Source organism: Nelusetta ayraudi, unplaced genomic scaffold (assembly GCF_046127955.1).
Source record: "Nelusetta ayraudi isolate G7.1 ecotype Tasmania unplaced genomic scaffold, CSIRO-AGI_Nayr_v1 ptg000238l, whole genome shotgun sequence".
NCBI lineage: Eukaryota > Metazoa > Chordata > Actinopteri > Tetraodontiformes > Monacanthidae > Nelusetta > Nelusetta ayraudi.
Genome location: NW_027466287.1, coordinates 680,001 through 692,786, shown reverse-complemented (window position 1 = coordinate 692,786; position 12,786 = coordinate 680,001). Strand labels below are relative to the sequence as shown.

General features: G+C 47.6%; 2 protein-coding genes across 5 annotated transcripts in view; one reads left to right on the top strand and one right to left on the bottom strand.

The window, feature by feature from the left end:
* The first annotated feature begins 1,409 nt into the window (after nt 1-1,409).
* On the top strand, nt 1,410-3,647 carry LOC142882243 (pro-opiomelanocortin B-like). The gene is made up of 2 exons (XM_076016852.1): nt 1,410-1,572; nt 2,689-3,647. The coding sequence occupies exons 1-2, from the start codon at nt 1,453-1,455 to the stop codon at nt 3,286-3,288; spliced, it is 720 nt and encodes a 239-aa protein (XP_075872967.1). The 5' UTR covers nt 1,410-1,452; the 3' UTR covers nt 3,289-3,647.
* An 887-nt stretch (nt 3,648-4,534) lies between these two features.
* The window catches only part of efr3bb (EFR3 homolog Bb (S. cerevisiae)), a 24,628-nt gene continuing 16,376 nt past the window's right edge, over nt 4,535-12,786 (bottom strand). For all 4 annotated transcript variants that reach the window (XM_076016790.1, XM_076016788.1, XM_076016791.1 and 1 more), the window contains 16 exons: nt 12,189-12,267; nt 11,831-11,966; nt 11,547-11,708; nt 10,542-10,653; nt 10,335-10,386; nt 9,328-9,500; nt 9,167-9,242; nt 8,911-9,072; nt 8,403-8,534; nt 8,223-8,290; nt 7,994-8,121; nt 7,494-7,585; nt 7,331-7,379; nt 7,116-7,222; nt 6,980-7,029; nt 4,535-6,895 (listed from right to left, as the gene is read on the bottom strand). In XM_076016790.1, coding sequence (XP_075872905.1) covers nt 6,790-6,895; nt 6,980-7,029; nt 7,116-7,222; nt 7,331-7,379; nt 7,494-7,585; nt 7,994-8,121; nt 8,223-8,290; nt 8,403-8,534; nt 8,911-9,072; nt 9,167-9,242; nt 9,328-9,500; nt 10,335-10,386; nt 10,542-10,653; nt 11,547-11,708; nt 11,831-11,966; nt 12,189-12,267 — 1,684 coding nt within the window. In that variant the 3' untranslated portion in view covers nt 4,535-6,789. The remainder of the gene's footprint in view (nt 6,896-6,979; nt 7,030-7,115; nt 7,223-7,330; nt 7,380-7,493; nt 7,586-7,993; nt 8,122-8,222; nt 8,291-8,402; nt 8,535-8,910; nt 9,073-9,166; nt 9,243-9,327; nt 9,501-10,334; nt 10,387-10,541; nt 10,654-11,546; nt 11,709-11,830; nt 11,967-12,188; nt 12,268-12,786) is intronic.

Genomic DNA, 12,786 nt, shown 5'->3' with positions numbered 1-12,786 from the left:
TTGGACGGCTGTGAAGAAAGAAAACGCATTGGTTGTGTCTTTGTCCTGCAAGAAACACTGAACACTATGTTTAGAGTGATTGCGTGAAAGCAAAAAAAAAAAAAAAAAAAAAAATACAGTTCCAGTTCGAATCTGTGTGAGTAATACAATGCAACACCCGGGTGTTACGTGTGTGTGCGTGTGTGTGTGGTCGGGGGGGCATATATTTAGCCCTCTGTTTACACCCTCCTGCTGCGTTTTTCCTTGCGCGTGTTGGCAGGGGGGGGGGGGCGAAAAAACCCCGAAGATGGCCTGGCTGAGGGGGCGTGGTCACAAACCTGTGGGGGGGGGGCTCAGTGAGATGGAAGTTTGGCCCTTTGTGACATCACAAAGGGCCAATTGAAATAACTATGCATTTTCCACAACACAGAGTATGGCCTTTTTCATTTCTGGTGAATTGTCAGGGGAGATATTTCATCCTTAATATTACAATTATTACTATCATTATTATTATTATTATTATTATTATTATTATTATTATTATTATTATTATTATTATTATCTGCATAATTTGGCATACTGAGACCCCTCTGAAAGTGTTGTCTCAGGTAACGTCATCTGGTTCACGCTGCAACCTTTGTATGTACGGAGCCAATAAGTTTTCCCCCGACGGAGCCGAGACTAAACAGTCCATCATCTCCACCTGCATTCAATCCCTCAGTCGCTCATTTGTCATCATCATCATCATCATCATCATCATCACCTTGTCCTCCTCAGGTTGCTGCTAATGCCGAGCAGCAGCACCAGCCGCTGCAGCCTGCCATTCTCTGACTAAATGCAAATCAGATGTGCGAGAAGCTCACCAGGGTTTTAGAAATGGCCTGAAGAGTTTATACTAGAGTCCAAATGACATTCCCCCTCTTCCCTCCAATGCGAGTGTATGTTCTGTTTCTCTTTTACATCCACAGATGATGACAATTATGTTCAGGGCTTATATGTCTTCCCATAAATAATTCCTTTACAAAGGAATTACAAATGACCACTCACCTCCGATACCGACGTATTGCTTAACTTTTTCCACGTGCACTTTTAACTGAAAGGATTACCGTGCTGGTCGTAATAACGCGGACCATCTGCCGCGCAAAATATCTAAAAACGACCGAAGGCGGCGGAAGAGAAAAGACGCAACTGAGCGGAACCGCGAAGAGCAGACAGAGCGAGTGAGGAGGGTGACGACAAGTAGGCGTCGTCACAAGTCCACCCCTCTTCTCCTGCCATATATTTTGGTGCATTTTATGAGGTGTTGTTCAAATCAGACAGCCACTTCTTGTCTTTACTTTTATGTTGTAGGCTTATGTTCCATTATGTTGTTTATTAAACGTGATACCAGACCCACCTCGGCGCTGCTTTCCTCTGCAGCCCAGAGTCTCATCCTCCCCTGGGTTTATTCTTCCTCCCCAGCAGGTGCTGACGATGGTCCGGCTCTCCGGGCTCCTGGTCCTGGCGCTGACCTGTGTGTGCGCCCCCAGCGTGGCCTCAGCGTGCTGGGAAAGCCCCGTCTGCAGCGACCTGAGCGGCAAGGAGAGGATGCTGGTGAGAGGTCGCCGCCGTCACCCTCGCTTGTTGGAGATTTTCTTAAAGAAAAAAACAACACAAGCACAGACGGGCAACTTGTCTGCAGGTCGATGTCAGTTAGAAAGGTTTTATGATCCCCCCCAAAAAAAACAAAACAGAGGGAAAAAAACATTTAAATCAAAGACATAAATCCTGGACGTCTTTGTGGAATTCAAGTCTGGTCTTGATTTTTGCCTCCAGAATTGATGTTTTTTTTTTTTTTTTTTTAAGCTTCTGCCACGCAGACAAATTGATGCAAACACGCCCTGATCTGACCTGGCAGGTGGAACACAGCTGCCCACTTAGTTTCACAATGATGTCTGCTTAGCAAACTGGAAACCTGTCTGTAAAGAGGCCTTGCAGGGCCCCACGGCAGCAACCCAAGGCCGACCAATCGGATTGGTCGAGCCGGAGAGCTGCACAGCTCCAGGGCCTCCGCGTTGGTGCGTCACAAATCGGAGCACCTCCTTCCGTCGCCTGGGGAAAGTCTTCCGTGACATCACACACACACACACACACACACACACACACACACACACACACAGTCGTGGTCAGACCAAACCGCTGCGGTTTCGCCAAAATCCCACTCGGAGATTTTGCTGGAAACATTTTATTCCGCTCTGAAAACGCTGAGCGCTTCAAGCGGCAGCTGCGCTCGCGTCGCTTCTTCTTCTTCTTCTCCTTGGCGGTCGTTTCCGGCTTCTGTCACCGCGACGAGGAAACTGATTGGTTGCATGATGCAACTGAAAACGAAAAATGGGACAGGGGGCTTTAGAACGGAGCTCGCAATGCGGACGTGTGAGATGTCAGCGTGCAGATCCTATCAGTTTATCAGGCTTTGTGTTTGTTTCTTTTGTGTTTTTTTGATGCACAAATGTTGTTTTTGTGAATCGGCTGCGTCAGAGCCGTTTGGGTGAATCAGTTCTGTACAATACAGCCGTCGTCTTGCATAATTACCACCGGGACCTTTTGTCGTTTGCCGCAGCAGACGATGGCAGTGCCATGGCGGCTGCAATAAATCTGCACCCGAGCAGCACAGAGGAAGAGTCAGCCAGAGTATGACTCACCCCCAATGCCTCTTGAACCTGTTCACAGGACTGCATTCGCCTCTGCAAGGCTTCCATGCAGAGCCAATCACCGGACCTGAAGGACCTGGAGGACCTGGAGGCCCTGAAGGTCGATGACACCAGCGACGGCGACAACCTCTTACTGGGCGCTCTGCTGCCCCACCTGCTGGGCGACGAGAACCAGATATCAGAGTCGGAGCTGAAGGCCCACCTGGACCAGCGCCGCTCCTACTCCATGGAGCACTTCCGCTGGGGCAAACCCAGCGGCCGCAAGCGCCGGCCGGTCAAGGTGCTCTCCTCCCTGGAGGGGGGCGGCTCGGCCGAGGGCCGCTCGCCGCTGAGGGCTCGCCGCCAGCGCAGCAGCAACGAGGTGAAAGCCAGGAGGAGCACCGGGCAACAGAACCAGAACCCGGGGTCGTCGAAAGGGAAGGGCGGCTCCAAGACGCACACGGAGCTGAGCGTGCAGGAGCGGAAGGACGCGGCCAACTATCGGATGAATCACTTCCGGTGGGGCAGCCCGACCGTCTCCAAGCGCAACGGCAACATGATGAAGGGGCTGCCGCTGAGACAGCTGGCCAAGCTGTTCAGGAACATTATGGGCAAGGAGGCGGAGAGGATAATGGGCTGACTGAGGGCGGTGGAGGGGGAGGTGGAGGTGGAGGGAGAGGGCAGAGGGCTTTAAGAGAGTCTGGTAGCCACTGCATGTTAGAATCCACAGGCCTTTAGTTTAAAAAATACACAAAAACAGAAGCTTGTTAGTATGTTTAGCATGTTGTTTGCTTGTCTTTTCCAGATGACAACTATATCTCATGTAAAATAATGGGATCATTATTATTATTATTATTATTATTATTATTTAAAACAACACATCTGTTTTATGAATAAAACTTTAAAAAAAAAAAAGGAAAACCAAATGTTTATTGAAGTATATGTTAATGTCTTGTTCTTTTCATAAATTAATAAAGTATTCAAGTTACTTTCACGTGATGATGTTCATGCATAAACTGACAAACGCGGACGTGCTGTACCGAAGGCCGCCACAAGGAGATGAATTTTACAACAGTATATTGATTGCTTACATATTTTATTATGTAATAATAATAATAATAATTATTATTATTATTATTATTATTATTATTATTATTATTATCATTATTATTATTATTATTATTATAACTAATTAAACTACTGCAATAACTAATTATTATTATTATAACTAAAGCACGGCGATATCAAAACTATCAAAACTAATATTAAAACTCCAGTGAGATTTTCTTTCCTTGCATTTTCGACTCTTCTTGCCGTTCGATCTCAAGTCAGCTGGAGTGAATTTTCGCCTGGGCCTTGTGGCCCCCCCTCCTGGGGCTCTGACGTCACTGCTGGAGACTCTTGTTTTCTAACATGTGCCGAGTTACTGTTTCCTTCCTGCCATGTGGAACCACTCTGGCGCCATTTACGCTCGGACATAAACAAGGCTTTTCTGTGCAGGTAACTGCTACCCACGTGAGCTTTTCACAGGGGCCCCCCCACTTCTACTCCCGCCAACGGCTCCCAGCAGTTTGTCAAACATGCAGGACGAGACGTTCCCAGCATCACCTCATTCCCATGCGGCCTCCCGCTCTGATGCACCGTTTGAACTCGGCGAATGAACCTGAACTTTACTGTGCGGGCCTCAGCGCGAAAGGAAATGTGCTGTGTAATTGAGTCAAACGGCACGTGGACAGGTTTTCCAAGTTGTTGGTTCAAAGCCGCAGACTTGGCTGAAGGAACAGCATCAGAGCCGATAAAAGTGGATGTTTTTTAGGGTTTTTTTGTCTGAATACAGAATTTTAAAATATTACAGCCGCCACAAATGAAGGAGCAAACACACCTGCTTCTTTTGGTTACGGACCAATTTATTGTACAACACAGCAACATCACTACTGGCATGCAAATTCAGGTTTGACACTCATAAGGCATTTTTGTCAACACACAAAAAAAAGCTGCCTTAGTCACTAGGATTTCCCGTCTATAAAGTGCAAAGTTCACAGGATGAGACATGAGCTACGGCACGGACGGTCAATCCACCGATCGATCGATCGACTCACCGCACACGCAACGACCAAAGTAAAAAAGCCAAGCTTTAAACTATGACCACCCCTCCCCCCCGCAAAGAAAAATAAAAAAGTTTTGCAACGACTTCACACCGGACCTGGACTGTAAACCCAAGAGTCTGTAGAGTTCTGAAGAGAGGCTGCAGTGAAACACACACACACACACACAAAGAGACAGTCGTGGGACGTAACATGTACACTCACACACACTCACACACTCAACAAGCAAAAGAGCGACAACACTGTAAAAAGAAGCATTTCATCGACGACAGGAAGTGTTAACGCGCGACCACCGAGGAAAAAGGTTGTCTGATGTCACGTTCGCAAGAGGCGGCCGCGTCACATTTGACGCTGGATGCAGCCGAGTCAGACACAAGAAGAAGAAAAAGAAGAAGAAGAAGAAGACGAAGAAGAGGCCCCCCCACCCCCCCCACACACACACACACCCCCCCACGGCGACTTCACGAGACCGACCGATCACACCACAGCGACACGGAGACGAGGCGGAGCGAAAACGAGATGTGCTGCTACCAATGGTCGGGCAGGCTTGTCTAATTATTGCCATCATACTTTATACCTGTGTGTGTCTGTCTGTGTGTGTGTGTGTGTGTGTGTGTGTGTGTGTGTGTGTGTTGCACACGCTCGCAAATGGCTTTCAATTCAAGAGAGTCGGACTGATTGAGACCGACGGCGGTGTTTTGGGTGTGGCCTCAAAAAACTACCAGTAGAATCTGCCAAGACGTCGACTCTGATGATGCAGTGACATCAGAGGTGAAGGAACCAGTGGCGGGAAGATGAGAGTGAGAGCTAACTGCTAATAGCTAACTGTTTTCTCTACGTGGGCTCTTTGGACGTCTGAAGGTTTCTTTCCTTATACGTTGCTTGTTATCCAGCTAAAATGTCCCTCAACGAGCCAATCTAGAACACCATCCAGGTTCCTCTCATCGTCGGGGTCCATCAGTGCAGTGGCGGTCCAGACTCGGCCTACGCAGCTTATATACAGACGTCGAAAAACGCCCCCAGCCCCCCCACCCCCGACCGCTGTGCATCCGCTGGAGGACTCATAGAATCTCTTAGTTTATATACCATATATACACATTTATAAGAAAATGACAAAATAAAATATTTGATCTGGTAAATGTCACAGTCAAGGACTAGTGTAGGGAGTGTAGTGTGTGTGTGTGTGTGCTCGCAGCCTGGAGGGGCCGCGGTTCAACTGGAGTCACCTGTAAGGCACACTCACTCAGCGGAGGGGTGGGGAGGTTGGGGTGAGTTAAAAATGATCTTCCATAAGTAACAAAACCAAAAATTAAAAAAAAAAACATCTACACCAAGTGACGTAAATAAATGCCCGTTGTGAAAGAAAAAGCACTTTTGGCAAACACTAAAGAAGCGACTTTAAAAAAAAAAAAAAAAGAGGACTAAAAACACTGAAGACGATGTGTTCAACAGCTAATTACAGGGAATGACGGTGAGGAATAAATTCAAATATATATGTATATATATTTATACATCTATTCATTTGTCAGTCAACCACAGGAATAATGGACTTAAATTAAAAGCACGCACACAGGGTACGGAACACAAAATGGAATGATTGTTGGGGGATTGTATGGCACCCAAAGGAAGTGAGTGAAAATGTGCAGTTTGTTTTTTAATGGAAGGAGCTGGAGCCAACACTCGCCTGGCCTTTCCCCCACTTTACACTCGGCCACTGAATAATAACCTACAGGCATGGGTGAGGATTTTGGGGGGTAAAATAAACTCTTGGGTCATTATCCCGCTTGTTTTGGCCGCTGGAAACCCGGAAGTGGGCTTAACTCAAGTCTCTTGTTCTTTTACTGGCTTTGAAACAATCACAGGTGTAGTTTGTGTTAGATCGGGTTGGTTTTCTCAGCTGAGATCGCTCGCAGCTGCAGCCCCAACCACAACAAAATCCACTTCCTGCCCTCCCCGACCCAACCTCCACCTCCACCTCGGCCTCCACCTCCACCCAACCCAGAGCTAACTGGCTGTCTGACGTCCCGGTGGCTCCTCTAGTAGACGCAAAGATCTGGGAACTTCATCTCGTAGATGGGCACCGATCGACTCTGGTTCTGGCCGTAGCCCGACGAGATGGTTCCAGACGGGCTCGGTGGGGGTCTGGAAGGAGGCGGAGTCACTGTCAGCGTCGTTAAACAAACCATAACCGCGGCCGCTTCCCAATGAAGTGCGATCAAAACAAACCTGATTGTGATCTCAAAGATCTGATTGAGTTTGCTCTGCAGTAGGGTGGCCTGAAAGGGACAAAATAGCATCGTCAGAAAACAAAACATTTGGGGAAACAACACACAACCGTTGAAGGGAAATGCGATTGCTGTACCCTGGCACCGCAGTGGGCAGCTATTTCCTCAAAGGGGGCCTTCTGGAACTTCTCCACCACTTGCCTCCTGCGTTCCCGCTCCTGCTCCTCCATACCAACACTGTCAACTAGAGGGAGACACAAGCCAAGAGGAACACAGGAAACTCAAGCATCTGTATCGTCATATCGACTGAGCTACAATATTATTAATAATTTAAAAAATAAATCTGTCGTACCTATGGCATTTTTAAGGGTTTCAAAGGTGATCTCCTCTGCCGGTGTCCTCTGAAGAGCACAACAGGAAAACTTAATTCTCGGGATGTAAATATCTGTACAAAAATGGGTTGAATGAACGTTGTCGAGCAGAAGATCAAATTGACCCCGTGGCTCCGTCTTTACCTCCTCCCTCTCTGGACTGTTCCGCGACTCCACCTCCACCTGCAGCGAGATGGTTTCCCCGATGCTCTTCCTCTTGGACAGACGGTCCTCATCTGGAAAAGAGGAAACCCAAATCTGTGTTTTTATCCAGAAAAATGTCCGTCAAGTCAGAGGGAAAGTCTCGCTGAGGCTTCATATTATCCAGAGACTAATTAGCTAACAGGAGTTTCTGGCTGCCCTCCTCCTCTCAGAGCCTCTAGGCCTTGCTGATGTCTAAAGCTATTATCCGTCTAAGCACAAGAAGGGCAAAACCAAGCAGAAGGCTGCAAACTGAGGGTCAAAAATGCTGTTTTCAGCAGATGTTTTAAATGTTCTTTTTTTTCAGATTAATTGCGCATGGCTGCACTACTGACAACCAGCAAGACCTAAATTATCGACAGTCTAATTTTTTTGGCTCAAGAGTTTCCTTGGCTGCATTTCGCAAACATTGTCTGTGACCTAAAGCGGTTCCAGGTCGTTACCGGTGTACTGCGGAACATAAGGAGTGGCAAGTCTCTCCGTGTTGTAACCGCTGCCTCCGAGGACCTCGGTGATCTTTGACTGCAAAAACAGAACTTCTCCTTCCACCTTTTCCACAGACGAGGGCAGCCTGCACACACACAAAAAAAATAAATAAGAATAATTGGCTCATACTGGAAACTCCCATGATGCATTTGCATGTTTTCTGCATGTGAAATCAACGTTGCGTACTTGGGGCTGTTGACGAAGACGGCCTCCGGCAGCAGGAAGGGACTTTCTTTCTGCCTCGCCTCAATTACCTGGGGGCCAGAGAGGGGAACGACGTTCCATCAAAACAACCAAAATAAAAACCACACTGAGAAGTTTGACAGCATTCAGGCAGAGTCACGGGGGCGAAGCTCGGAGCCAGACCTCGTGTATGTGCTGGCAGAAGGCGGGAACGGTGGTGAGCTGGCAGATGAGGTTGAGGTAGGCGGCGGCCAGGGCGTGAACGGCACAGCGGTTGAACGAGGGCAGAGGCTCGTCGGTGGACAGAGCCAGGTCCTGGAGTGAGGAGAGAGGAGGGTCAGACTCAGTAGATGCGTTCCCATTACCTCTTGAATTGTGCAAAACCTAAATATGGCAATACAATGACTGATCATGGAAAGAGCTAAACTTGTAAAAACCTCTCTAAAAGGTTTTGATGCTCTCATGAGGTGGTTTTTCAGACGTATCCATATAGAGGTATATCGCAAAAGTGTCATGGAAACACTTTTCTTGCATTTACACGTCAGCGGACGTGACGTACAGGGTCATGTGACCAGTTCACTTCAAGTGAAAATGCCGCGTTATGTTTGGATGAAGGAGGTCATCAAAGAGAAAAATATAACAACCATCCTTGACAGCAAACAAACGCCACGCCACTTCCCTCCCCTCGTACCTGCAAGGCCAGCGCCAGGCGGATGAGGTCCACCACCACCTCCTCGTTGGCCAGCTCCACGCTGAGGAGGCCCAGCAGGGTGAAGAGGGTCTCGTAGTGCTGCCGCCCGCTGCTCAGGTCCTTGCAGCCCAGGTAGATGTGTCTGTAGAGCTGCTGTCCGTGCTGCAGTGGGAGGAGGGAGGAGAAGGAGTGAGGGGTGGTCCATACAAAAGTAGACCTGCGACAGCCAATCGGAGGGGATGTACCGAGAACAGACCTTTTTCATGAAGAGGTTGTCCTGTCTGGAACACTTGTCCACTTTGAGCTTCAGCACGGAGATGTCAGAGATGATGCTGCGCGGAGACACGAGAGAATGAGTGACGTGAAAGCGTGAAAGTCGATGCGGTTGTGATATTCATACTTAGTTTCCCAACTGACCTTATGTTCGAGAACTTGGCAGCGTTGTCGTGCCGGTCGATGAGGCTCAGGAGGATCTGGAGGACCAGCAGCCGCACCTCCGGATCCTCGTTCAGAGAGAAGGACAGCAGCGGCTCCAGGAAGGAGCTGGGCAGCGCCGTCAGCATGTTGGTGGTCTGGAAACCTGCCGTCACCTGGAGGGAACATTCAGGGGGTCACAGACGAAGGAAAGACAGAAAGAGAAGAAACATATGCATAGATTATATCATACATTGCATTTATACTTACATTTTATTATCTATACAAAGGTTTTATTACATTTATTATATTTATGGAACATGAGAAACACTATTTATCTTGTGCTGTTCTCTTGTCTGTTTGTTTCTTTCACTGTTTGCTTGTCTTTGGGTTTTTTTGTCATTTAATTTGACTATTTTATTGTTGATTACATGTTCAAAATAAAGATAAATAAAACAAAAGAAACTGCCTGAAGGTTGGAGGTGAAGGACGGAGCCAGAGAGCAAAACAACTTGATGAACAAAGTGAGTGCTGAGGAATTTGAAAGCTTTGGTAGGAGTCTTCAGGCGGTGGTGGGTGGGTTGAAAATTCTTACAGATTAACTAACACTTACTGATTTAATGCAACCCACAACAATGTGTGAGCGACTGTGTGTTTATCCACTTTGAACGTTGAAGCTATAAATAAATGAAAGTTACAACCCAGTGATTTATACTGGTCGTTTTAGTGGATTTACTGGTAGAACGTCTCTGTTTCTCATCTCTAACGTGAACATGCAGCAAACTCAGACCTTCGCCAGCACAGCTCAGATAACATGAGTCGAGCTGGAAAGGAATTCAATGACGAAATAATCCAGAGACTTTGGCAGTGTGCTGCCAGACACTTTTCTTTCTTATCTGAAATGACAACATTCTCCCAGAGAGCAAAGTCAACATTCCTTTCAAAACCACTTCCTCACACTCGTCTGCATTAATCCACTCAACAAATTACTTATAATCCTGAATGCCTACCTGCACCAAAGACTTGAGCAGCATAACCTGAATCATCCTGGTTCCCTCAGGCCTGGGGGCGGAGCCAAGAGGACACAAGTCAAAGAAAGAATTTCCATAAACACACAAAATAACACTTTTCACCAGCCGCCGTCTTATTTATAAGTCAACCGCTCCTGTTGCACTGCAGTAGCAGCTGGGAGTCACAGCCATCTGAAAGACATTTACCCCGAGCCTGCAGAGGGCAGCGCTGGGTGGACCCCAGGCACTGGGATCTTGCCCATAATGAAGAGCATGACCTCCGACTTCTGGTATGTTGGCAAAGTGTTGGCAAAAGAACCTGAAGGAGAAGAAAAAGAGCCGAGGGGTTAGCGCTATAAAAAAAAACCCACAGAGAGCAGAGACACAGTTAAAAATGCAGAAATTCAGTTTCCCATGAGAAACGTCTGGAAGCATCTGGAAGCGTGTGGAATATGACCCTCGTGAAAGATGAGAGAAGAAGAGTTTTCGCAGCATCTTTTCATCCACTGCAATCAAACTGAGGCTGCAGGACCCATGAAAAATCACCCGACTCCACTCAAACTTCCCTGGGCAAACCTTTCAACTGGTGGGGCCATAATGGGTTGTAAAATCTGACAGAGGGGACCGGAGCAGCAGCAGATGTACGGAGGTTTTGGTGACCAACATCGTAGAAGAAAAAAAAAGTGCTTTAATATGGAATGACTCTTAAAACACTGAAAAAATGGTTGAAATGCAGCTATTTTATGACCTACTTACTATTAATAGAATTTCTTCAAGTTCGGTGGGCCGGGTTAAAAAGTTTAACGGGCCGCATATGGCCCCCTGGCCGTAGTTTGCCCAGGCCTGATCTAGAGGGAAGTTGTAAAGTTTTTGCGACATCCATACAACTCCTGACAAAATATCACAACAAAAAGTGCTGATACTTTTAGAAGCATTCATCATCAGAGGCCATAAAATAAAACAAAAGATTCCCCCACAGCAGGACTGAGCAGCAGAAGTGTTGGGGGACATTTCAGTTTCATGATATGAAAGGAACCGTGGTGTGTTGATTTAGATTCATATGATTGATTAGGTAGGATTAGATATATTAGATATATTAGATATGAATGAGAAGAGGAAAGAAAAGAACAGACAAAGTGTGCGTGTGTGTGTGTGTGTGTGTTTGTGTGTGTGTGTGTATGTGTGTGTGTGAGAAGGACGTGGCAACCCCACCGATGGTCCTGATGACGGCCTCCTGCAGCTGCCGCTCCTCGTGGGCTTTGATGATCTTGGTGCCGATGTTGGTGCTGCCGTCGTACGAGCCAGTCAGCTCGTAGTCGCCGCTGAGACGGAGCTGTCGCAGCAGCGTGTTGAACACCTCCAGCACGGTGGGGCCTGCAGAGACACACAGCCAAAGGAAATCAAGTTTATGGATTTATTTATTTATTTATTTATTTATTTATTGCTTCAGTCTGCTGTGGCTTCGCAGCCGACGGCTGGCGTCCCCGCTCTCTCACCTACAGAACCGCTGGATGCGATGGCCGCCGCCTCCAGCAGCACCTCCACGATGCCCGCGCGCACTTTGGCCGTGTTCTTGCTATTGGCGTCCAGATGGCCGAGGAGCTGCTGGATGACCAGGTGAGAGTGCTGCGACTGGACGAGCACAACAAAGGGAAGAAGAAGGCTGAGTGAGTGGCAGCTGAAAACAAACCAACACAAAGACTGGAGACCTCAGGCATAAAGCATTCATGCTTTTCTGTGTGTGTGTGTGTGTGTGTGTGTGTGTGTGTGTGTGTGTGTGTGTGTGTGTGCATGACACAAAAACGTCTCAGCCACACCTACAGAAACAGGCGGCGAGGACGCGTGGGCACTAACCTGGATGGAGTACATGATGATTTTGAAGCAGCGCACAGCAAAGGTCTTGCCCTCCCATAGAGAGTGGTTGTCTAAGTGCCTGGCGGGGGCGGAGACACGAGGAGAGAAGAAGAAGAAGAAAAAAAGAGAAGAAGAGGAAGAAACCTTTATTAGTCGCGCCCTGGGGGGTGGGGGGGGGGGGGGGAGACTGCACATTGCAGCATCAGGAATTATAGATGAAAACAAAAATATGGACAGAATAAATAGTAAAATTAAAAATGAAATATTTAAAAAGCAATCAAAACAAAAGCACTTGTCCTTAGATGCTTTTTTTTTTTTTTTTTTTTATTCCGGTTAGGGTGGAGTTATACTGCGCAGCCAGGGACACAGAGGCACAGAAGAGGCTGAGAGCTAAATTTACAGCCGTCTAGACTCCAGCGGTCTGCCTGCTCGCTGCTCGCTGCTCACGTGGCTGAGATGGAGGCAGGAAGCTCCGCAGCGGAAATCGATGCATGCAGTTTTTATTTGCCGTGTTTACAGCCCAACATGAATAATTCAAGGGACCGACGGCGCAACTGAAAGCGGGCAGGCCGCGAATGGAGCACCTGGCTGAGGGCGA

Bases quoted from the DNA above. Each gene is read 5' to 3' on its own strand.
- LOC142882243 (XM_076016852.1), top strand. From the start codon at position 1,453: ATGGTCCGGCTCTCCGGGCTCCTGGTCCTGGCGCTGACCTGTGTGTGC. The intron at 1,573-2,688 runs GTGAGAGGTCGC...ACCTGTTCACAG, and splicing joins GCGGCAAGGAGAGGATGCTG to GACTGCATTCGCCTCTGCAA.